Source organism: Cygnus atratus, chromosome 2 (assembly GCF_013377495.2).
Source record: "Cygnus atratus isolate AKBS03 ecotype Queensland, Australia chromosome 2, CAtr_DNAZoo_HiC_assembly, whole genome shotgun sequence".
NCBI classification, from domain to species: Eukaryota; Metazoa; Chordata; class Aves; order Anseriformes; family Anatidae; genus Cygnus; species Cygnus atratus.
In genome coordinates, this window is record NC_066363.1 from 45422988 (window position 1) to 45449657 (window position 26670).

Sequence of the window (26670 nt, forward strand, 5' to 3'; positions counted from 1 at the left end):
GCAGTCTTAGTGCTTCTCTGCTAATAAACACTTCTCCTCCCAATACCCCTTCACTGTTCACACTGCTAGCACTCTCTGAAGAGACAGACAGTGGTCAAGAAGATCTTTACCCTAGGAAATTTGATGGGTATCTGCTATATTAAACTCAACACAACATTAAAGCTAAAGAAAAGAGCTCTAGTAAAAAGAAAGAAATAAAAATCAACCCATGCTGCTATAAATGAATGTATTTTCCCTTTTTAATTTCAGGTTATTACGCTTTGTGAATCTGGATTTGCATCTGATTTATTCATCCCCTCAGATGTCTAAGCAGATATGAAAGTTTTGTTTTTTTTTTGATTGATCAGTTGGCCAGAATACTTTCCACAGAAGAGAAATGTGGAATTTGGTAGCATTCAAAAAAATCAAATAGACCCATCTTCAGGACAGTTTTTTTTTTTTTAGAAATGTCTAAGTTTTCACAGCCCGTGACAGAGGACAAAAGATCACTGAAGACAAGCTAATGTGCTTTGAAACCTGTCTGTCTGACTCACTTGCTGATTTATACAGATTTGCAATTGATAGTCTTAAGTCTTATTACCCGACCAAAACAGTGATATCTGAAGCGTTCACGTCAGTTGGCCAGATTGCAATTAATAGGTTTATTCTTATATAGCATTGCAAAGTTCATGAAAATAACAAAACTGCACATTTTCAAAGATGTCAAGAACATTATGCATATGTGACAGATGGATCCGTGAACTGGAAAATTTCCTCATCGTACAAGTCTTCAGGTAGTTTTTCATCTCCATCAGCAAAAAATGTGGGGAACGGAGGGTTTTTATTGCAGTCTTTGTAATTAGGCAATTTTGTATCTTTGACCTAAAAAGCAAGAGAGGAAAAGGAAGGTTAATAAATATTAGAGAACTTTCAGAGAGCAATGCACTAAAAATCAAAGAAATCACCTTGCATGTATAAGAAGAAACAATAGCATTCACAACATACTTGCATATCCTGTATAATCTTCAGTTACTTTAAACTGCTCTTTTTTGTACCGAAGTCATTGAGGAGTTAAAAAAACAAGAAACAAACCCCAAAAAAACCAACACTGCAAACAAAAATGCTCAAGGAGAATTTATCACTTGTACCATACTGACAGAATGGAAATCTACTCTTATGAATTCATTGCTCAATGTTTTAAAATGTTATTAACATAAACGTATGCGAGCAGGGCTTGTTTTAACTGTGTTTATATCCCGCATTACTTTCCTACATGACATATTAAGTTATATTATGCAGTGTAATAACCTCTTCAACCAGCAAGACATGCTCCTGTATTTATGATACAAACTAATTCTGGCAACTGATTCTACAAAAATACGCATCTGTACTGTATGTGGTCCCTCTGGCTACTGCAAGGCTAATCAGTGACTACAGAATTAAATATGTAGACTTCCTCACCTAGGAATCAGTACCCAGGTTTGTGGAACATGAGCCTTTAAGAAAAGTTCATTTCCAAGAACTGTAGTGCCATACAGAAATAACTTTCCTTTACTGACCTCTCTACATGGTGAAAAGATTTAAAATCTAGCCCTTGAAACTCCAATCTTTGAAGAAAATTAGTAGCTAGAGTTATCAGCAAAAAGCAGTTTGTCTGCGGTGGAAGATAGAGAGGTGTTATCTCTGAAGAAGAAAAAAAGAGCGACAAATTTTCAAATAATGAAATTTCATTTAAAATAAGGTTCTTCACTTTTATATTGTTACATATGATCTTCCTCCTGGAGCTGTAATAATCCCTTTCAGCCACCGTACTCAACTGGATTTAAAAAAGTACAACTAGATTAGGGAAAATTTTAGTGTAGTGAAGATAAGTTGTCTTTCCCCTTACCCCCCCCCCCCTTTTTTGGGGGGGTCTTCTTAAGAGCTGGAAGCTTGTTTCTACTTGGCTAGAAAAAGCCTCACATAAGACAACTGTGATTTACAGCAGAAATTAGATAAAACAATTTTATGCCTGCTGACAGTTCTCTTCTGATAGCCCTGATTTTACCAGATTCATATCTGTTATTACTTGAGCCTTTGCAGAAGTCCATGAGGATTTCTGCAGACGAAATGCACAATAAATTACTTAAACTTGAGCTTTTAAAACTGCTATTTATTTTATCCAAAGAAGTTCCAACAGTTTTCTAAATGAAGGCTTATTAAACAAAAGAAAGCCTTTTGTGAAGAACGAGGGGGAGAAATGCTCAACACATCGTACTGGTTAGGATGGCTACTTAGCTTTTTGAGTAGATCATTACTCTTCCACCAGACACCTCCTGTTCACTTGTCAACTGCCATGCATAACTATTGAAGTACCCATGCCCAGGGCAGACAGCAGTTCACGTTACGTATCTACATGGAATAAACTAGGCTGAGGTGCAGGTCCAAAGACAACAGCTGGAGCTGCAACAGCTCCAGCAACAGTGAGCTCATGGGAAACAAAATCAAACAGCTTCATCCATTCCATCTGAACTGCTGAGGCTGAGAAGTCACATTTCCCTTTCAATATACTGCTGCTATTTCTTTTACTAGATAAACATGTTTTAGTAACTTCACCAGTTACCCATTATTTCCCTTCTTCCTTTTTCTCTTCCTCCATCATCCCATGACACAGCATAAGCCTTCTTTGCTACCTCTCTTCTGAAATATAGTGAAAATATCCATGGTCTCTACACTAGCCACAATATATTAGGAAGATGAAAATAAATTGCTTTATTTCTGATATCTTATTTATTTCATATGCATCTTACTGGAGTGTTTTTCATACCTATTTTTTTTTGTTACTTTGGTTTATTCTCATTTTGAAATAAATATGTAGTATTACATATTTGGGGAGGGCCTCTTTATCAGGGAGTATAGTGATAGGACAAGGGGTAATTGCTTTAAACTAAAGGAGGGTAGATTTAGATTAGATATTTGGAAGAAATTCTTTACTCTGAGGGTGGTGAGGCACTGGCACGGGTTGCCCAGAGAAGCTGTGGATGCCCCATCCCTGGAGGTGTTCAAGGCCAGGCTGGATGGGGCTTTGGGCAACCTGGTCTGATGGGAGGTGTCCCTGCCCATGGCAGGGGGTTGGAACAAGGTGATCTTTAAGGTCGCTTCCAACCCAAACCATCTTGTGGTTCTACATACAGGTTGTTTTGGACACCTGGAAAGTGAAAGGAACTTAAATGTTTGTTCTCCCCCCCCCCCTTTTTTTTCTTCCTTTCTATTCTTAAAGCAGATATTTTTTATCCTAGGACTTACGAGTGAGACATCTGTTCTTAACTGAAGGCAAACCCAACACTCTAATCTTTCTCCTGCATTAGTTTATCTAAGTAAATGTAAGATTTCTGTTCAACCTTAACGTTGTTGCAGATAGTGCATTTTGCACAATAAGGAGTGTTCTTAAAGAAGCTTCAAGATTCCTAAGGGACCTTTTCAGCAGGCCACTGTACAGTAATATTTCATTTTGCCCCTTTTAAACTCCTCAGAAGCTTGGCAGATCCCAAACACATGAGCCATGGCGGGTGTTAGAATTATTTTCTTCTGATATGCTCTTTCTTGTGATCACTATAACTGATACAGTATGTTCTCTGACTAGTGAAAACTAGCTCTTTTTCTGTCTTTTTCTACACGCAAGGCTTTCAAGTGCAAGTAAAGCTCTACTCCTGAAGCATCGTCTTGAAGCATCAATACCAGATAGAAGGGAGAAAGAGGCATGTTCATTCAAAGTTCCCAAAGTTGTTAGACAGGTATTATTACTCCTATCAAAAGGATTATTCAATTTCACTTTACATCTGAAAACTCAATTAGCAACTTAAAACATGATACATTTTGTCTGTATTCTCAATAGAATTAATGAATGGCCTACTTTTTATTTAGGAAAGATGCAACATACGGAAAGTTTTCTGTATTCATTATCTCCGCTGCACAACAACTTTGCAGCATTATAAAGAAGCTAGACAGTACACAGCAGCAGTTACATTTGTTTGCATTAACATTGTACTGTGCATGACCCAGCACAGCTCTTCCTGTTCTCACAGTAATCTTCTGAGAGCATCCCTAATAAAGGGAAAAATGCCACTGAATGTCTTTCACCTTACTCCTCAGAGTCAAAATCCCACAGCTGCAAAACTATGCTTTAGAGCAAAGAATCCAAAGCTGTATCAAGTAACATTTCACTTCCCGACTTCCTTCCCAAAGTTCACAAAATATTTTTTACATTCTATATTGAAACTGCTCTATAAGCAATTGCTTTGGTAACCTTTTACAATAAGGCTGTAGTCTCTAACAGTTGTGTAATTATGTAGAAATAATTCACATATAAGCTTCTCTCATAACTGTGTTTAGTCCCTCAGAAAAAACAGTTTACAACTCAAAAGTTTAATGACGTCATGTCTAAGATTTTAAGTGCTCTTCTGCAGGTTTTCTGGCAATACAAATCCATTATTTTCACAATTGATAGCACTGATCCCTTTCAACTCTTTTCCTGACAATTCTCAAAGGAAAAAAGAATGGAAAAAACAAAAACAAAACCAGAAGAACCTCATGACATCTGTGTAAGTTTTAATGCTCTGCGTTATTAAAATCCAGTGAACTTAGCTCTCACTCAGAGAAGGAACTGGGCTGAGCACCCAGCTAGTTGTTATGATCCATATAAGCATTCGCTGTATAACTCAATATAACATAGCCACTTGGCTTGCTTAACTACTGTTAATATTGCTATATATTACAGTACACTATCCTATAGATAGACATTATACATAGTAGTATAAATACGCTACAGTATATTCTCTGTGAAGTTTTGTAAATGAGAAAAACGTGAGAAAGTTGAAATTAGACCTGATCATGATTTTGGCACTAGATCTTTAAAACAGTCAAAGAGTTTTGCAGATACTTAATAAACTGCATGTATGCACGTCCCATATATTGACAGCAAAAATAGGTAGTATATACAAATTCAGAAATCTATCAACACAAAATAATATGGTCTTAAACAGGCATCAAAACTTAACGCTGAAGTCACAATTCACATTTGCTGTTTAACAGGGCTTCGGGCTGTGTTAGCAACCACAGCCAAGAATGCAAACTGTTTGCTAGACAGAAAAATGTGTTTCAATACACTCAGTTTTAGAAATAATCTCAAGTGTCATACATTACCCAGCTCAGTTTCTATGCTATTTTTTGAAGTTAGGCAGAAAATTTACTTCAAGAATTATAGCCAATTTATGATCAGCCTTATTTTGTCTTAAAAACCAACCAAACAAAAAAAACTTACACCACTCTATCAAGGTCCAGGACATGGAACACAAAAAAAGTCAAGGTATCATACTATTCCTACACATCCTCAATTTGAGCACAGCACACCAAACAGGTGTCAGCAGCTAAAAACACAGACAGCAATACTGGCTAGTGAGATAAGTAGGATGTGAACTACTACAGACTTCTCTTAAAAAAAAAAAAGGAAGAAAAAAGCAGTAGCAGAAGACTTAACTTCTAAGTTTCTTAGCTCAAGCACAGTACTACACTAAAGCAATGGTATGCTTCAAGTTTAAATCTAGCTTGCAAAAAGGCAACTTAGTAACCAACATTGCATATACTAAGAAAATTAGGCGTCTTAAAAATAGGACATGCATAAAACATTATCAAGTCTAAACTACAGCATCCTGTATTATACCATATTACAGTATCACCTCCATTAAAAAGCATCCCTTTAAAAAAGGAATTAGTCTTATGCTTCTCCTTGGAATGATAACTGAAGAGATAACTTTTTGATCATCTACTGGGGAGAAAAAAAAAATCAAGCAACATAAGGTTCCAAAGGGAAAAAAAACTATTAGCGTTTTTCTCCTAGACGATGAGCACCACAGTAGGTAACTCTAAGCCCTGTAATCTAAGAGGATACACCAAGAGTAATAAGGTATCACAAGAGGCAGGTGATCTCAACAGCATAACACAATTTACAAATGTTCACTGCGATGCTACACTTAGAGCAGAGAAGTTCCATACAGACTAGCATACTCCTAAATTTTCTTAATTTTATCAGACCTTGCCATTGAGGCAGAAATCCACGCTAAAGCAGCCTTTTTGATTAATTTTCCAGTTGACTAGAAACATTACTGGTGTCAGTTATTTAACTGCATGGTTCAGCATGCAACATCAAACTAAACCTGATTCCTAATTAAACCAGGAGTCCATCAATCCTAGTCTTCTGCACCTTCTACAGTGAAGATGAAACTTGAAAAATCTAAGTGCTTCATCTCCGTCTGGATACAGTGCTGATGCACTAAGTTTCCAAAAATATATAACATAAAATAAATATACGCTTTAAGGTGCACTGTGGTTTTCATGGTTACCAGGCAACAACGAACAGTTACTGAACAAAAAATGCCTTCCTCTTAGAGGCACTCACAGAGGAAAGTATTATGTGATATTCCACTTCTCAAGCTGAAAGACAGGTGGTTCCACAGCCCCTAGACATTACTCGTACCCAGATTCAGGCAGGTATTTAGTAGAACAAACAGTAATAATGGAAGCTAATATCCCGTAATTTCTCTCCTCAGCTACAGATACAAACAGCCATATATCAATGTATAGAAAGTCAAAGTCTGTACGTAAACAAGAAAACACCATGGAAGGAAGGCTCAAAACAAGCTAAAAATACCACAGATGACAGCAGCAAGATTAAATGAAGATTTTTTTTCCTCCAAGAAATTAGAGAACACACATTGTACCGTATTGCAGCATATGCTTTTTTAATTAAATCTTTCTCTTCAGAGATATATTAAAAAATCTTCCCTTATATTTTTAAATGAATATGTGTAATTGTCTTGAGTTTACGTGGCAAGGGCTTGGTAGCAGGGGGGCTGCAGGGCTGGTCTCTGTGAGCAGAGCCCAGCAGCTGCCCCATGTCAGATCAGAGCAGGCTGTCCCCCTGCAGCCCATGGGTCCCACAGGGAGCAGATCTCCACGCTGCAGCCCATGGGTGGAGGAGCCCCCGGTGGAGCAGGTGGATGTGGCCTGGAGGAGGCTGCAGCCCATGGAGAGCCCCCGCAGGAGCAGGCCCCGGGCCGGAGCTGCAGCCCGTGGAGAGGAGCCCACGCAGGAGCAGGGGGTCTGGGGGGAGCTGCTGCCCGTGGGGACCTGTGCTGGAGCAGTTTGCTCCTGGGGGGTGGACCCCGTGGTATGGAGCCATGTGAGAGCAAGTCTTGAAAAGCTGCTGCCTGTGGGCAGCCCCCGCAGGATCAGTTTGGGAAGGACGGCATCCCGTGGGAGGGACCCCACGTGGAGCTGACTGTGAGGGAGAGGCAGAGCTGAAGCACCATGGACCGAGCACAGCACCCATTCCCCATTCTCCTGTGCTGCTCAGGGTGGGGAGGTAGATGAGGGTGGATTGGGGGAAGGTGTTTTCAGTTTGGTATTAGTTTCTCACTGCTCTAATCTGCCGGTGTTAGGCAATAAATCAAACTTCCTATGCTCAGTTACCTGTTTTGCCTGTGACAATAATTGATGAGTGATCTCCCTGTCCTTATCTCAACCCTCGAGTCCCTTCCATCGCATTTTCTCCCCCTTTGAGGAGGGGGAGTGAGAGAGCGGTTGTGGTGGAGTTCAGCTGCCAGCAGGGTAAAACAACTCCAGTAATTCATGTGTCTTATGAAGGACAATAAAAAACACAGAATGGATTCACCAGCTCAAGGATTTTGAATAAGCTGTTGCTAACCACATACTCCCTCCTCACCAAATATGTGAGTGGAGGCAATTTCTAAAAACTTAAAATTTAAATACAGGGTTATTTAAAACTAAAAACCCATGAAAATTTGAGTTTGTAGCACTTTAGCTAGAAATTCTTCCAAATATTATACTATGTTAATCAAACAGACCTAAGGGATGAAATCCCTATAATTCTTCCCATGGATACTCAACCCTCATTTCTGATAATGGAATTAGCTGCAACTCTGAAATGTGTATGCCAAAAAGCATACAAAGATAGTTGGACTTTTGAATTGATTACTATGTCTTGAAATATTTTCAAAAAGGTAACTTGCAAATACAATTAACACAGATTCTACATGTCAAACAAAAGAGACTTAGCAAAGAAGTAAGAACAGTGCCTTGTGTCACTTAGTTAATAGTGAGAAAAAAAAGAGCATTGAAAAAAGGCAGTGAAGGCATTTTTTCTTCTGATACTAGGGTAAAGTTCCAGTCAACATCTATGGTGAGTGAACTGAATGGAAATCGCCACTAGAAACGGCAAGCACTTAGATGGTAATGCAGCAGACTGCCATGACAATCAAAACCTATTATCCTCTTCATATTCCAGATGTCAACAGTTGTTTACTGGATATGCTCAGATGGCTCGGCCCAGTCTCCTGTTAACAAGTTTGTTCTTGCTTAAGAGTACCATTAAGATCAAGCAAAAAGGACAGGGCATCAAATGTTATTCATTTTTTCAGCTATATTATATTGCTTGTATACACACGAGTTAAATATTATCCAACAACCAATTCATAATTAAACCTCGGACCAACATATAGCTACCTACCAGTTTCACGTCTTAGGGTTAGCAAAGATACTTAGAACATAGTCGAAGAAAAGGTCATTCAGTCTGATATACAGATGAAAAGTCAGTCAAACTGGTCTTAATTCTACATCACTTACGTCATGCCCAGGAATTCTGCAGAAAAATGACTATGAAAACTTCTCCTCTACATTTGTTAACTCATTTTAACTTTGAAATCTTGGGAAAGAAATGTGTGATGTATTCTCCGGGCTTGGAGTGGACATGACAGTCAAATCAAGTTAGAGACACCTCCCTGAAAAAAAAGGACTTATTTCCAATGAGAGAAACATAAAAAGAAACTTCATTTTTCTGTAAGACATCACCTCTTCTAAAAGCAGCTCTGCTTTACTTACTGCCCAGTAACTGTGGACTTGTACTCCACAGCTAGAAAATACATAGAAACAGACCGCTCATAGCAAAATATGCCAAGAACATAATAAACTGGTTCAAAATATCAGAACTTTCTGAACTCCGTAACTTTTCAAAATTCGGACCATTTAAATCCCTACAATGTTTCTGAGGATTTTAAACAATGTGTTATACATATATCTGTATATCTGACAATCTTTATAATCAATGATACTAAAGATGTTTGATGCCCTGTAATCTGTTAAGTCAGAAAGGAAAAAAAATTCCAAAGAATGTTTGCAGATACGTAGAATATACTTAATTAGAAGAAACATCTATTTTGAAAAAAATACTTAGCACTATTTTTCTTGCTTTGATGGGTATGTATTACTTCTCACTGTTCCAGCTTTTCATAGACAATCCTGAAACAATCTCCATAAAATTTGCAATTAACAATTAATTTTGTAAAATGTCACAGAAGATGACACTGATACATTTATACTGATTGCAAAGGGAACTCATATCATTATTGTGAACTCCAGCTGTCTTCTCGATTACTTCTTAGAAAGGTAACTGCCACTGTGTATGTGAATGCTTTGAATAATTTTTAAAGCAGTGCTTGCGGTGTATTTCTGTATTCTGTTCGTGAATACAGCCCGTAAATAACCTTCTGTTGATCTCACCAACACACTATGGACTCAGGTTAAAAGGGGATGGACCTAGCCCTGAGGCACTTTCCGTAAGGGTCCAGTGACTGCTGGCTTATCATATGCTATGTATGCTACATGCACAACCCCTGAGCAAAGCTATGAAAAAATTATTTACAATAAGCAGTAACCCACTGCTCCTAATCACTCTTCCACAGAGATGATCCTACTTGCTTTAATTCTATAGTAAAAGATTGAACCCAAAAGAAATGAAGATCGCATTGAACCGATGTTTTTCCTATTTTAAGGAGAGAGCTGTAAAAAGCTTAGCATTCACTAATACTATGTAAGTTGAAACTATCAAACATACCTTCACCAGACAATTCGTGTGACCTGGAACAGAGCCATTTACATAGATAATGTCATGTTTTGTGTTGATCCTCCACACCTAGGAGCCAAAAAAAAAATAACGAGCTCATTTTACAGACTATTCACAGCTTTACAAACAGTAGCCAAGCAAAGCACAAACTGATTAAATGGAGGGGGCATTCTGAAGAAGAACAATGTTCTTCAGAGACCTAGATGTGCCACAAAATTTGGTTACATGCTATTTTGAGTGCACAGCCTTCTATTGCAGGAGTACATTGAACAGTTTTAAAGGGCTCATGGTCAGGCAGATTAAGGCAGCCCTTTGCTCAGCATAACTCCAACTGAAATTCCTAACTCTCTTTTCCCCTCTAACAGCAAGAGCTGTTGTAGAATTCGTATGTGACAAATTAAGACAAATATGTTCATGCAAATGTTATTGCAACCATTTGTTAATTTCTTAATTCTATGAGGTGCTCAACTGAACACGCACATTTTCTTGTTACGAAACATAAGTTCTAGTTAGAGAGCAGCAGCACAGTTTTTCAGAACCTGGAGGCTAATAAGCTTTTGTGCAAACTACAGAGGTTGCCTGCAGAGAAAGAATAGTGGGTGTAATAGCCCAAGAACTCCTGCAGGAGTCCTGCACACTTCAGAATCTAAATAGAAACTATAGTCCCCTTTTCACACAGGAAAGTGAAAGGCCACAATAAAGTAAGGATGGCTTCAGACAACTTAGACTTGATCTGGGTTTGAACGACCCGTTTGACATAAAAACATGTATTGTAGGATGCCAGAGGCCCAATGCTTTTTCTACAGCAAAGCAGAAGTTTACCTAAACAGTGAAAAACACATGAGATGTGCAAGTGTCACCTGAAATCCCAGTCCCCAGGACTGTATATACACAAAGGGAGTTAGATACCTTCTTCGTAAGCTACAAGACAGGAGCACATATTTGCTGCTCTTGTGTTTCCAACTTGCTTACCTCTAACAAATGAGACAGTACACCGCAACAGGGATGGTTAGTCCATTGTCTGGCAATGCAACCACCTCATACACATTCTAGTATGGTTGGTACTTACCTTTAGCCCAAAAGATGTCCTGTAGATGTTACCCATTTTACCAGGCATTTTCTTTCCACGGTAAACTTTTGCAGCTTTCTAGATAAAAACAGGCCCCAAAATTATGTACCTGCAAGCAGTACTTTCAAACTTGAGTGTTACAGCAAGAAAATATGCTGGTATTTACAATGTTGAAAACATCTAATATTGATTAGCATTTTAAATGCTAATCCTTACCTGATGGATGCTAGGTATTACTCTATTCGTTATCTTAAACACTTGACCTCAATCATAAAAATCACTGTAAGTAATAGTACTGTAACAAAGGGATTCTAGCTTTTCTTAATATGTAATGGTTATAAATACAGATCAAAATCTTCACTCATCCTATGCTTTCATTTATAGAAAAACAAGAAAATATACAGTTCTCTAAAACGGCTGTCAAAACATTACTCTCAACTACATCACAGTCAGTAGCAACTGACAAATTCCCCTGAAATACTTGTGGATGCCCACACAGGGCTCCAGAGCAGCCCTGCCAAAGTTAAGATATACTGTAGTTTCTCCCTTCCCTCCAGTCCACAAGTTTTATACTGATGACATTATTATTATTTTTTTTAAAGCATGTCATTTTAAATTCTGTTCTGAAAAATACATGTCCTGCTATTGTGTAATTTCTGTATCCCATTTTTGTTTGGCTGAGTATAACTTGGAGAACAAGTGTGGAAAAAAAAAAGGAGGGGGCAGGAATAATCGAAATAATTTTCAGTTCTACAGCATTACCCAGGGATTTGACTCAGTTTCCTGCACCACTCATTATTAATTATGTTTATTTATTTAACTTTTACACAAGTCTTGATTTCAGGAAATCAACAACAAGTTCTAGGGACAAGATTTTGTACTACACAATGCAGGATCACAAAAAATACGTGAGGTGGTCAACACTAGACTGGAAAATATCAGACAATTCAGGTTCAGTACTGTGACTCAGTTGGTTTTCATTCTGCATAGCGAATGATTTAAAAAAAGTCCTCCTCATTCAGTCTATATCTTATGCAAGGTTTATAGGGACAAAGTTTTGAAGCATGTGTTCCAAAGAACTTTTAAAGCAATATTGTTTATAGTTTGAAACTTTAAAATATTCTGTATTCTGCTTAAAAATGCTAAGTAACCAAGAAGCTATTTTGGGGATGGAAGAGTTCATTAAACAGCTACACAAACCAGGAAAGGCGATAAAAGGAATTGGGGTTCCACAGTACAACCACCTACTTCTTCAAAGAATAGCATAGTATCTGCAGTATAAAGCGAAGGGTAAATCCTTTCCAATGTATAAATGCTGTGATAGAAGATTTTTATAACTCTCTTTGAAGTTTTTAAGACTATTTCTCTCAGCTATAGTACAATACCACAATTTGCTCAGTTAAAACATCTGATTAGTTACTTACCAACAATAAATATTCATAAATTAAGACATACAAGAACAGCTATCTGGATTGTTTACTATACAGGTTCCTGAACCTCCTTTGAAACATTTGCGATTCTCTCCTACCACAGAGTAGATGGTAACAGCTTGCTGTTGTGAAATAATTCACTTTTAGTAATTAGTTCTAAAGACACAGAAGAATATTTACATCATAAAGTGAGAAGAAATAAGAATCCTCACATTGGTAGATATTGCTCCAGGGCGTCTGTGAGTTTTAGTTTGGCCATGGCTTGCAGGCTGACCTTTAAATCCCCACCTTTTCATGACACCTTGAAATCCTTTACCAATTCTGAAAAGAAGACAGAAATAAACCTAGGTTAGTCAGCTTTAAAATAAAGGTTCTAGCAATAAACAATTTCAGTCAGGCTCATGATCTTTTTACTTTTAGCAAAGTTCATGAAAATATTTTTAAAATATCTGTATTGTATACCACAAACATATTTTCGTACAATATTTCAATATTGCTTTAGAGAATAAGAAGCACTGGAAGGGAGTCAAATATGCTGTGATGATCCTCTGTACATAGTACTACGATGAAACTAACTAATATCAAGACTGAACACCAAACAAAGAAAAGTAACTGTATAACAACACATACCAAAACTTAATGAAAGGCGGTACGCACTAGGAGAGAGAAGGGAAGACTGCTTAGACTGTCATCAAAATAAGCCAAGGAACATTTATTTTCTACACTACAGTAGGTTCGTCTCTTGAACACAATTGTGTGTGTAATAAAAGCAGTTAACACATTTGATCTGGACCCATCTGACAAATAAGCTCTAAGACAAAATAAATGCATCTTCACTGCCTTAATATTTCAAGCAAATATCATTACTGGCTCTGGAGTTCAATTTATTGCAAGGAAAGGCTCAATAGGAAAATCTGTCTCACCATTGCATGAGAAAAGCAGATTACAGTGTGTGTTTAAACCCACATTGTCATTTTCCAAAAGGAAAAGTCTGTCCACAGGGTTTGTGACTGCACTGATTAATTAATGTAACGAGATGATCGAATTTACAGAAATCCTTTCTCTGCTAATGCACTTTGCAGTGCCACAGTCCTATTAGTTCCAGCGTTAGACACAGGAAAATAAAACTGTGAACGAGCACGCATACTCCGTGCTGGACATATGGACAAAATCTTACCTACTCCCCTGATCACAAAAGTAATGTCATTAAAAACTAGAGAGAAAAACGTACAAATGCTGCAAACATCCACATATAGAAAAATCAGATTCTTTCCTCTTCCACTTGAATAATTCTCCTGTGATTGCTAGCCTCATTGCCTACAGCAATTAAAAATACAGTTAAAAGCAGCCACAACTGGAAAGACTCTCTAAAGCCACAGACTCCTAAGGAAACATGACTTGTGCAGCATCTGTCTCTTGGATTTCCCCTTCCCTAGTCTGAACCTAGCAGTCCCTTCCAGTTAAGTTCAGCACAGCAGAAAGATACCTAGTGTCTAAAATCAAGATGTTTGGTTAGATAGTGCTGAATTTGGTTTGCTCATTTCCTACCACTAATTAAGGAACACTAGAACACGATTAAAGCAGTGATTCCTTCCTTTGGCTGACCAGTCATGCAAGTGCCTTCCACCAACTAGACTTTTTCAGACCAACAGATGCTGGTGCAGTGGGGGGAAGTAACAGGGAGCTGAGGGTATCTGTGAGAGGGAGGAGCAGGGCTCCCTGATCAGGGACACGTGAATCAGCTTATTTTAAAAGCCTATAGTCACAGCAAGCAGCAACAGTTGGAAGAGGGAAGAAAAAAAAACAAGCAAGCCAGCAAGCCATAGCTTGAACATGAAGGTTGGAAAAAGTTTGCTTCCATTCATGCTTTGAGTGGCTTTTTTTTTTTTTTTAAATCCTTCAGCAACCTGTAGATGTTAGTAACTTTGAAAATACAGAACAGAAACTAGAGCCATAGGAGAACTTGTGTCTGCTCTGCAAAACCCCTGTTACTTCTTCAAAGCTATCTACTGTTGGCCATGTTTTCCAAGTAGACTACTCCTGGCATCTCTAGCTGGAAGATGGAATCAGCAAACTCTCCAAAATCAAACTGCAAGCGGGTTACATAACAACAGCTGTGCAGTTACCAGAGAGCAGACTGGGGGCATGATTAATTCTTCAGCTGCAGAAATGTTCTTGCAATTCACAGAAAACCAGACAATCAGCTAAAGCTACCGTTTCAAGAGAAAACACTACTGTCAACTTCAATCAAGAAGCAAAATCCCTGACATCATGAATCACCTCAATATTTCATTCAGGTGGTTTGTTCTTAGACATCAACAACTTTTAATCCCATAAATTGTACTTTTCAATAAAATATAAATAAGCAATGTTGCTTGAAATGGTTAATATTTGTAAGAGGTGCATTTTGAGAAAATATTTACTTCATAAAATGCTCTATCTTCAAAAAGGAGTGATTATATCAAACGATAAGAGTTGCTAGTGTTTAATGATTTAAGCAACAGACAATGCTGAAGTACTTTTTGGTCTTTTCCAGTTACACACACATTTTAATGTGAACAAAGATTCAGAGTTTAAATTACTGAAGGCTTAGGAAATATATAGTAAGTATGGACTGACTGAAAAAAGAGCATGCTGATGAACAGATGTCTTTAGACATTTATGGTTAATATGGAATACAAAAACTGTCTCCAATATCTGAAATATAATGGCAAAGGTCAAGAAAGATCTCAATTGTGAAACTAGAATATTACATACCACTTAAAGCTTTACTAACTCCTAACACTCTTTCATCGTATTTATTCAGTACTTTTTTGGAATAGTTTCATTTTTCCTGTGTGAAGAACTGAATGAAGGTCTCTGAATTACCTATAAATACAATACAAATATTTTATGATTCTTTGAACATTAGTTCTCCATTCAACATGATTCTCAATCAACATCCTGATTTAAAAGAAAGATTTATAAGTTATATACATTCAATTAAATAATTTATAATAAGAAGAAAGTACAGCCCTGTTTCATTCTGGAGTTTTTGATTACTTTTTTTTAAAGAAAGAATAAACCATGTATGGTGTTCTTTACGCACACGTCAAGATGAAAAACAATTATACAGACAGTATATATTTTTTCCTAGCTTCATCCTTTATCTGAAATAAAGCTGGAACCAGAGTAAAAACCACATGCAAATCAAATGTAAAATTTAAAATAAAGGAACTACTAGCATCTGTTTAAATCAAATTTAAAAGGAGGACTGTTCATTTAGGCATTTACTAGCTCAGCCAATAGACCTCTGCTGCTCTAGAAGCAGCAACTTCCAGCCTAGGTCCTTCTTGATGTGTGACTCTGATCTGTTCTCAGACAGGTAATGGATTTCTCCATTTTTCCAATTGTATTAAATGCTCTTTGCATTTGGAAGCAAACTTAAGATGCATGCTGTTCAACTAATAGTATGGAAAAATCAGAGATTTATACCAAGTTTACATTTATCTTAAACTTTCTGAACTCTGCCAACAACGAATGTTTGAAAGAATATATCCCACATAAGAATACTGCATCTTCTATTACTTAAAAAGTCTTGTGACTTTTCTTAACATTAATCTAGCCAAAAATTAAAAGATTAGAACATATAGTTACTACGTATTTATGCAATATTTTTAACATACTATATATGTACTATTTCATGTAATTTCACATTGGCCAAATTATGCATAAAAGATACCAACAAAACATGCATCTCTCCTGGAGTTACTTCTCTTTTGATCTACATCACCACGTTATTTAAGAATACATCAAAAGTGGTTTCTCCCATTAAGGTCAGAAATGCTGACATCCCCCTACATTGCTCATTAATCTCTATGGAATCTTTAAAAATAAAGATGATACAATTCTAATTTAGAACAAACTCAAACATGCATAAGAAAAGGTACAACTCTGAAAACTTTTAATAGGCATAGCTCTGAGAGATGGCTACCAAGAGCCTACATTAAAGTATAACATTTGTCATCCTACTTACACTGTTGAGATTTCTTGATAAGACATCTACTACCTGTTGTCTTGGCTTGAATCAAGGACTCTATTTTTGTTCTGACAATGGCAACATTAAACAGGGTATCTGAACAAGCATGCATCAGTCTGTCTTTAGCAGACTTGATATGTATAGATATGTATAACACCACTTTTCTGTAATACATGGAATTTAGTCACTTACTTTACTTAGCTCCATTGAAGCATGATTAGCTGGGTCCCATAAAGGAACCACAGGCAACAATCAGGCATTTGCAAAACTAACATGAACATTAAATGAAATGAAAATAATCATTCTGTGGAATTAGAGTTTAATTAGACACAGTAGTTCTAGTCTCACCTGCTGGAAAGCAGCTATTCAAGTCAACCACACAATTTTGTACAGAACCTCAATTTCCAGGTCTGACAGAAGCAAAATGCCAGTAGCTAATGAGCCAACCGTCATTTAGAGAACTACTGAAATAAAGCACTGTAATTACACCACACTTCAGTTTGCTATTAACTTTTCAAATTCAGCTCATTTAAAGGACAATCAGTTAGATACTGTAGAGGAAAAATATCCCAACTATTTAGTCAAATAATTTCAGACAACTGTAGAGTGTACTTTCAGGCTCAGATTAGTCTGTTAGCCTACTAAAGCTCAAGGAAGCCACTAAGTACAACAGAATCACCACTTGCACATTTCGAAGACAACCACCACTGGCTTTTTTTTTTTTTTTTTGGGAGTGGCAACATTTCTGATGTTTCAATGGTTTCCTGAAATGCTCATGAAAAAGGCCATGAAGCAGCAGAAAGCCAACTTTCTTTTGAGTTGTAGTCAAGTACAACTCAAACTCCATCCAGCATTCAGGCTACCATGCAAAGCACAGTCCCACCTCCTCCCATCCTCACGTTTTTGTTGCCTTTGTACCAGTAATGAAGCTCACTCTACTGAGGAGAAAAGAACTGGGGCACGCAACACCTGAAATACAAGACAACGAAGAAGAGGGATACATTAACACAGACCTTTTCCTTCATGCAACTCACAAGGCCAACACCAGCACCAGGAGGCAGAAGGAACTCTGTGGAAGCCAGCACCACCTCCCCCTTTGGGCAGCAGCCTCTACTATGCCAACTCAAAGACACCACAAAAGCATAGCCCATGAGAGAAGCACTTCTGGTTTGTGCTGTGCATTTCAAAGTGTACTAGGGCTAAAACCACCTATTGGGCCACAGCAATTCTAAAGTTTACTCCTGTCCCACACAGGGCACTAAACTTTCAGACATATTTGAAACACACCTCTGAAATGAAGGGCAAGTCTTATAATTAAAAATAGCTATGAAATTTAAGGATTGGACTTTTAAAATTGCTGAAAATGAGTATTAAGGAAAAAAATCAGCACTAAACAAGATTGGCAGCTTGCAGACACACTGTCTACTGTGAGTGTTTTAAAAGCTACGCACACTGTGCTGAACAAATTAAGCAACTTCAAATAAAAACAAACTGTACACATCTTTAACTGACCCTTCTTCTTTCTGTGTGTTTTTTTTTTCCAGAGGAATAAATGAATCAAAATATTTCAAAAGACAGGCAAATGCATTTCCAATGAAAGTTTAAAAGCAGAGAATCCTAAGAAAAACAAACAAAAAACCCCACTCAACATTTTAATAACCATATCTAATCAAGGTACTAACCAAGTCTTTTCTGGAATTAGTATTTTGTTTAAACTACAATAACTAAGAAAAGCTCGCTCATTTCTAAGGACCATATTTCTGATTTCCATCTCAGCAGAAGGAAGCATACAAAAGGTATCTTGCTCATCTGGATCAGGAGTTGGTAAAAAAATTTACATTTCACTTTATATTCCACTATCTCCTCACTGAAGTGACTTTTTTTTTTTTAAGTTTTAAAAAAGAATAATTAAAATAAACATCACTATGAAGAACAGTATTGATTTTATTATTTATATGATTTCTAGCATTGCACACTTTGTTTTCTCTGACAAAAAACAAGTTTCCTGATCTTAAAAATTTGAAGAACATGTTCATGTAAAAATATTTCTAAAAACTTTACTAGCAGCAATAGAACTTTTTAGGAATTATTGGCTTTTAAGTCCATAATAGTTTAAATCAGGAAAATTGAAGTTGCTCCCTGCTATGACTCAGCGTAATACTCTTATGTTGCTTTTCAAAATGTCCCTATGGCTTCAATGCAACTCTAAAAAGTAATACACAAAGGCTAATATCAGCCTGCAGACCAAACCTCCACAGGTTCCGTCTTTCTTCAGCAGGTGGAAGCTGGCTCCTTTTCAGTGTGGTTCAGAACATAAGTTTAACATGAAGTATATTCTCATCTCTTTCCCAAAGTGCAACCCAAACGCTATAGCCCAATGCTGTAATCACTCCTAGGTAACTTGTTTACCCTTCAACAAAGCATTTCTTGGATGTTTTTGTGACATTGTAAAAGTTGTATTTTTCACATGTACAGTAACAAAGAATGATGTATATGGTACTTCGAAAAATAATTAGAAACAAAACCCCACCCAAGTACGGGACTAAGCAACACTGCACGAAATTTCATTGAATAAATTAAAAGATCCACAGAAAAACTGGAGTGTACTCAAATAATTTAATTATTGCCCAAGAATTAAGGTAATATAATGATAAATGCAGTGTTCCAAAAAATTGGTAGTTAAGGAAAAAAAAGCAGAAACCAGAATGGGAATAAAGCGCAGAAAAAGGTTTAAAAAATAAAATTAGATCTAGAAAAACTAGGATGATTAGGGGATCATATTAACAGGAAAGAAAATCTGATAAAGAAAATCCTGACATGTCCCTTTTGTTTAAGAAATTTTTCTTCTTTTATACTAGGTACCTGTACATCAGGATTACATGCAATATACTACTAAAATAAAATCAGTGGTACAAACAAATAGGTAATTTCCAAACTGGGATCATCCATACAGATTAAAAATATTGACTTAAAAGATGGGATGGATTCACCAAACATAGCCAGGAACCCCGTCTGTTCTCAGCTTGCTAGTACTTCCAATACACATTGCAAAATTCAAATCAATACCCTATGGCTGCTTACCAGTATCTCTTCAATTGCCAAGAAACTTTCCTGGTGCTTGGAAATACTTCTACAAAAACAGGGATCTTCTGCATTAACAAAGTGTGACACTCACTCTGCATGAAATGCCTGTACTCGTGATGATACAGTACTTAGCTTTACAGACAAGCTACTGTCTCTCATAGGCTGTTCATTAAACACAGTTTAGAAGTTGAATGAATAATATATCAGGTTGAAGTCTTACATAAGGAAATTCAACATAGAAAAACACTAATTCCAGTCCTTGACCTCCTGTTCCAAATAAGATGCATTTGTAAGTGTTTTCAGGTGGAGCTATATTAGAGCTGACATTTCTCCCTTTTTGCAAAGCTCTGTGAATAATATTAGACATTTGTAAGTATGACACGTTAGACAATTACAATGGATGGTATTTCAACAAAGCCATTTTGGTATTATCTCCATTACACAAAAAATTAAATATCAAATGGAGAACATTATCTTGGTAGCACAAGGCAACCAAAATACACTTCACTAAAACATGGAGATAGGAATTCTCAATTCTCTTGGGCAGTGGAAATCATGCACGTAACAAACGAGGCATGACGAGTCTCCGTGGCAAGATGCCAGCTACTCTTTTGACACCCTCTACCACTTGAGCCCTAATCTGGCATTCGCAGTAGTCCGAGAGGAAATCATTCCTCCCACGTTAAAGTGAAAGATATCAACAGTTGCTGGCAAATGAGATGAGCTGGAATACGAGAGAAAACAATACATGAATTTGACAGTTCTGTTGTCCTGCTAAATGTATTCTCTATTTTTTTTGCTCTGCTGTCATCGTGATTCATCTCTTCCCCAAATCAAAATTAAACAGCTTTTCTGAGACTGAGGCCCTTCCGCATTTATTCCTTGCTTCCACATACCACAGGCAGACTGTAGACTTCCTGACCTGTGCTAAGCTTGAGCACCTCTTTCTCAAGCTGTATATCAAGTGCTCCAATGATAATCATGTGCGTGCGACAGACAACCACAGCCCTAAAAGAGTTTGTTTACCAACAGTGTTGAAATTGAAGAGCCTCAAAGAAAGATAATCTCATATTTTTGACCCAATGGGTGAACAGATTTCTAGATTCTGCCACTCCCCCCTCGCAGTTGTATTTCAGCTTTTGATAGCCATAAAGCTCTTCTCAAGCCAAAGCAGAGGGGAAAAAAAAATAAATCAACCAGCCTGTTTGAAAGATGAGCCATATGCATTAAAACGCTGGGAACCTACGTTTTTGCAGTAACATCCACGAACTGCCCTGGACGGAAGTGAGCGGCATACAAAGGAGTACCTTCAAAAGAAGAGGACAGATCACGTTTAACCAAGTGCCAAAATCCTCAAATCACTCTCCAGTCATTACCATCCAGAGCAGATTGCAGTCACAAGAAAGGGAGCAAACTTTTGTTTTTTATACACATTATTTGTTCTTTTTTTTAATAGACCTCAATGACTAAACCAGATGCTTTGAAATTGCTAATTAGTCACATTTCTCAGTTACTAGCCCAATTTGAATTACGTAGGAAAGAAGAGTTTGGGCTGTACTTAGAAATGTTCCAGACACTGAAAGAAACAAAACCCAAAATACTTAATTAGTTAAGGCACTCACAGTAAACAAACTCGGCAAGAAAACAGAACATGTTCCCCTGTATCTACTAGCACCCCACAAAGTGGACTTTTTTAAAATGAAAAAAAAGTTTTACAATGCTTCCTCTTTGTTAAGACAGAGTGTTTCCAAACTGAAGACAGAAGATAGAAATACAACCACAGGGAATTATCTACACACTACCTTTTAGTAGAATTAATGCTACCATGTGTCAGTGACATCACTCATCTGAGTCACATCTCAAGCATAAATTCCTCATATTATTTAATGTTGTTTGTATGATCCATACAAACGTGGGGTAACATGCCTGTTAGCAGCAAACAACTGATATAATATGAGGTACATGACGCATGCTATGGACAAAATATATGCTCTTTTATTGTTTTCAATAAATACCAATTTGTTGAAAATTTGCAATTCTGCTATATCTCAAGCTTTTGCTTCAATTAATTAGCCCATACTTCTACACATCAGACTTTATTTTCATCAGTTACCACACTGTCTTAAAAACCTCTTGCAAGAGCCTTCTCTAATATCAAATGAAGATGCAAGACATTAGAATCTCCTACCATATATAACTCATGTCAAAATATTGACAGTTAACTGTCAAAAAGTACAAAATAAAAGCAGCCTATATACAAAAGCTACTAACACCTAAAAACAAAGAACTTTTTAATTAAGTCTCTTAACTTCTGATACTGATTTTCAGCGAGGACATTTGTCATGTGTCTTACTGTGCTTTACTTTGCAAACTGCCAAAAAAGCATCATATATGACAACAGTCAGCCACAATTCTGAATGCAGGAAGAAGAAGCAAACCTCAAACTGCTGTCTTAGGCTCCTGAGAAACACAGCGCAAACACCTTGGTGCTCCTCTCGTAAGGATAACCAGAGAACTTTTGGAATGCATTCAGCTTTATTCCCAAGAAGCATGTTTAAGTTACAAATACTTATTTCTTCACTCAACGTCCATATTTGCTAGTTTGGGTTAGTTTTATTCTCTAAGTAATGGAAACATACTATTTAGGAAAAAGGAGAAATTCTACTTTATATCGCCTAGAAAATGAAGTTCATTTTCTAGTTTTTTTCCCAAGAAAAAAAAGAGCTTATTTTTGTTCAATGACAAAGAAATAACAATTCAGCAATTTCCATACAAAACAGGAAAGAAATCAACTTAACTGGGTTTAGATCTAGAAGAAGTGGCAGGCATTAATTATGCATGTAACATTCAGTAAATCAAAAAACTACCTGGTTTAATTATGGCATCATCTGTTACATTAAATGCTGTAACTTTCTGCTTCTGTGGTACTCCAGCTTCTTTAAAAATTTCCATTGCAGCCTCTGATTTCTGTAACAAAGTGTAGCCATAAAAAAAAGGCACAAAAAGTTATCTTAAAATACTCTGTCATCGGTATAGCACAGGAAGTGATTTTACAGACTGCCAACATCACCCAGATAGACATAACATACTACATTTTTATCTCGAGAGTAGCATTTTAACTCTATATAAAATTAATTTAAGAATCCCAGGTCTGCATTTTGTTTTCTGTCAAGTAATTACCCTGGTTACATCATACAGACAAGAGATATGAAGATTTCCAAGATCACAAGAAAGCAAGCAATCTTTTAGAATGTACACAAAATATATATGTGTTTTTCACTAGTTTAACTCTTGAAAAGAGTTTCATAATCATTTAAAAGCATTTTCCCCTTTTCAAAGCTGCTAATGACTTAGTTCCACAGCGCCACAAATAACATTTATTCCATTTAACAAAACCAGACAAATAAAGCCCAGTCTTGCAGAAACTTCTACAGAAGAGAATCTAGCTTCAATGGACTAAAACGGAAAAAGGATAAAGAACAAGTTTACAATTCATGTATTTTTAAGATACTGCAAGCACACTCGGTGCCAAAGCATTGTTGAAAAAGAAGAGCCCTTGTTTAGGAAACTCACAACCCTCACATAAAGTTAAAAACACTTAAACTGTTCTCAGCTGTTTTAAATGAGACAATTCACAGCACAGCTGACCACTAAGAAAATCCAGCCAATGGAAACAGTAGTGCAGGAAAACTGAGGCTGCAGGAAAGTGATGCAGCTGATTTTTCTTCAGACAAATTCTAGAAAGCAATTTCAGCATCTGACAATACTGTCACACTTGGGTAGTCACATCTCCGAGGTCCACTTTTCAACAGTTCTGTGCAATTCTCTCAAACAACAACAAAAAAAACCCCTTTGCATTTTCAGACGAAATAACCTGAAAACCTTTAAAACATTTAATTTATTTAGAAAATACACATGTTGTTCTTCGTTTTTTAAAATATATATATATAAAAAGCATTATGAGAAGGGGAAGCTTTGTGAAGAATGAGGAAGCAAGATGATGAAGCACCTCTGACTTAGATACTCAACTATTATCTTTACAGATCTGCCCTTACTTGAGGAGGAAACGTGGATACACAGTCTGAAGGTTATTTTTTTATTATTATTAAGTGATTTGTTAACTTGATTTCACAGTACAAAACACTTCAAATAACATTTTTTTAAAATAAAAGTTATTCAATTAAATACAAAATCTCCCAAAAGATCACAAAAATTTGAGGCATCAGTGAGACAACTGCATTAAACTGTAGTACCATAAGTGAGGATGAATAATAAAGCAGATTCCCTCTCTATAAATGCCTCCACGTCCATCCTTTATTTCCACTGCTATGTAAAACTCCCTCCTTGGACAACATCGAGTGGAGCTCTGGGCTCTGCAGGCGTGCCTGGAAAGAGCTACCACAGTTGAAGAAAAGTAGACGAAAATCAAAGGGTGAAAATCGCTTATTCCTCAAAAACACCCTACGATAGCCTTTCACCATTCTACTTCAGCAACAAGGTTTCCTCAAGCAGTAAAGTCACAGGGATGCGTTTCTACTAACAAAACACTGCAGTCTTTACTAAAACCTTCCTACAAGGAAATACTTAAAAAAAATATTGAACCAATTCTCAAATGTTCTTGTTTTAAAAAATACCAACAGTATCTTCCATTATAGGAAAATGATCAATATGCTCTTCTTTCTTAAGGAAAGAAAATATTTTTGCAAAAGCTGTTACAACACTGATAGAATAGTACTTTGGAGAACAATGTTGCATTAAAAATCATTAAAAACCTCTGTCAACTTGTAATGGGCTGACATCAAGCTAAAAAGAAAAAAAATATTGCGGATATAAGATACAATACTTCTTTTTTAAAAAAAGCAGTTTGACACTCAAATACATGAGTTACTCTTTATTAGTAAATTACTGAGGGAATCACTAGACTGAATTCATTAAAAAATCAGTTGCTGTGAGGAGTCCGAGGAAGACAGGTGTTCCTACGAGGAATTAACAGAAGATAAACTGCTTACGCTAATACAATACAGCATCTTTCAGCTCTCTTTTAATTCTCATATTTGGACACTTCAGAGAGAAATGAAACACATAAAAAGACTGATAACATAGGAAAGCATGGATTCAAACCTGAGCTATGCCAGAAGAATACATCACTTGCTGGTACCTTGGCAAGTAACATTTTTCAGAAACTGCATGCCAAATTCTTTCTTGGAAACTACGTAGCTTATACAGAGATGATGATAACACAGAGCTCTGTTCTAGGCCAGGTCCTCACCACAGATTTGCCCAATGGTATTTAGTCAATTTCTTTATTAAAATAAGCCTAACTTTAACCAAATTAACAGGTGGTAACTTGGAAAAAATTATATGCAAGAAAATCACTGACATAGCACAAATTACTAAAAAAATCCCTCTCATCGTTAGGTCTGCTATATATAGTTTCTATTCCTCCTTGTTCACTGCACATTTTGACTCTGACAATCAAAGAATCACTACTGATATCACTTTCACAAAAAGATTAATTGTATGAGGTCTAACGTGCAAAATAAAACTTGAAAATTATTAGACTGTTATGGTTGTTGCACATCTTAAACTAAGGTTACAGGAAAGATAAAGCCCTAATGTAATTTCTCCAGGAAAGGCATCACACCTGGAAAGTAGAAACGGGCCAAAATGACACAAAAACCAGAAGCAATGATGGTAAAATATGGCATAAATCCACTGAATTAAAGGAAGACACCTTAAAGTATGAGCCTGTTCAAAAAAGATATCACTAGAATACCCCGTAAAAGCCAACATTTACCAAATGAAAAACCTCTAACTCCCTCACCTCCCCTAAAGCACAAACAAGTACACAGACTTATTTAGAGGCTCTGGGAAAACCTTCTGTTTGAAAGAAAGGAAATACATGTCCTTGAAAGACCAAAATCACAAACTGAGATAATCTGGTTAATAACCACAAGCCCTATTTTTTCGTGCTTAAATCAAACAAATCAGTCTCAGGATATTGCAAGAAATGAAAAGTGATACTTTATAGAAATAATGGATCACAAAAACAGCAATCCTTTGAAGGAAAGCTTTGCTCCTGCTTTGATCTATAATTCAATTTTCTTTGTCAGGAGTGACAGCTCTGCTAGACAGCCACAGCCATTGAAGGTGGCTGGGAATTCCACATCAGGCGTTCGGGGTGTCTAAACAACTGAGTGGTTTTGACATCACTGTTGATGAGCTACAATCATGAAGCTATCTTCCTGAAAACTGGTCTTGAACTCTTTCATCAGTAAAACTATATGCAAATTATTAATCTCAACAGACTTGTGGAAGAATTACAACCACATCTAATAAAACAGTATGGAGGAGTGAGCTATAGAACACTGTCATCTAAAGAGGTGATGAAGGTGAATGAGTTTACTGCAAGTAATAAAAACACCCAAAGCAGTTCACTTACAGAAAAAGGAGATACATTTTTTCCTCCAACAATCAGCTTAGCTGTTTTTCCTTCTGATTCTTCCTTTGAAATGTACCTTAAAACGTGACAGTCTTGCACCTTAAGAAAAAGGGAAACAGTGATTACTTAAGTGTAAGCAGATGTGCACGGTTTGAGTACCTAATAAGGTGCTGTCAAGACAAGCCAAACAAAGCCAGTCTCTGTTTCATTTGCATTCACATAACACAAGATTTGGCATAGATAGGGCAGTGTGTTACCCTTTTACCACAGACACTCTTTTCCCAATCAATTAAAGGCTTATCTTAGGAAAAAATATTCCTAAAACGCAAACTGTATTTTTGAGAATATGCTAGAAATTGAATAAACTCCTAGAGCCATCTTTTACATGCAAGATGTGCAAAATCCCTGCAGCGTGTAGCTGCAAAGCATACAATAAGAGAATACATTTTGGACTCCAACTCCCTCACCCTGTAAACCTGGTGTCCTCACAGCCCCTGTTCGTCACATGGCAGCAACAGGTGAGAAAAACAGCTTCATCACAGTGAACATCTGCCAGAGACTACAAAGAAATAGCTTCAGGCGTACAAAGGCTCAGCAACCAGAGTGAAACTAATCCCAAAGTGCCTGCATGTGACAAAAAAAAGAAAAGCTAGGGAGCAAAACCCAACTTTATGTTGTCCTCCCATCTTCCCT

The 26670-nt window shown here is 36.9% G+C and overlaps 1 protein-coding gene across 1 annotated transcript in view; it reads right to left on the minus strand.

The window, feature by feature from the left end:
• Nucleotides 1-613: 613 nt before the first annotated feature.
• MRPL3 (mitochondrial ribosomal protein L3) overlaps nt 614-26670 on the minus strand; it is a 29148-nt gene continuing 3091 nt past the window's right edge. Inside the window, exons 4-10 of the mRNA XM_035549872.2 lie at nt 25978-26076; nt 22403-22502; nt 20782-20842; nt 12646-12754; nt 11004-11081; nt 9926-10003; nt 614-861 (exon numbers count right to left, since the gene is read on the minus strand). Of these exons, the coding sequence (XP_035405765.1) occupies nt 712-861; nt 9926-10003; nt 11004-11081; nt 12646-12754; nt 20782-20842; nt 22403-22502; nt 25978-26076 (675 nt within the window). The 3' untranslated portion in view covers nt 614-711. The remainder of the gene's footprint in view (nt 862-9925; nt 10004-11003; nt 11082-12645; nt 12755-20781; nt 20843-22402; nt 22503-25977; nt 26077-26670) is intronic.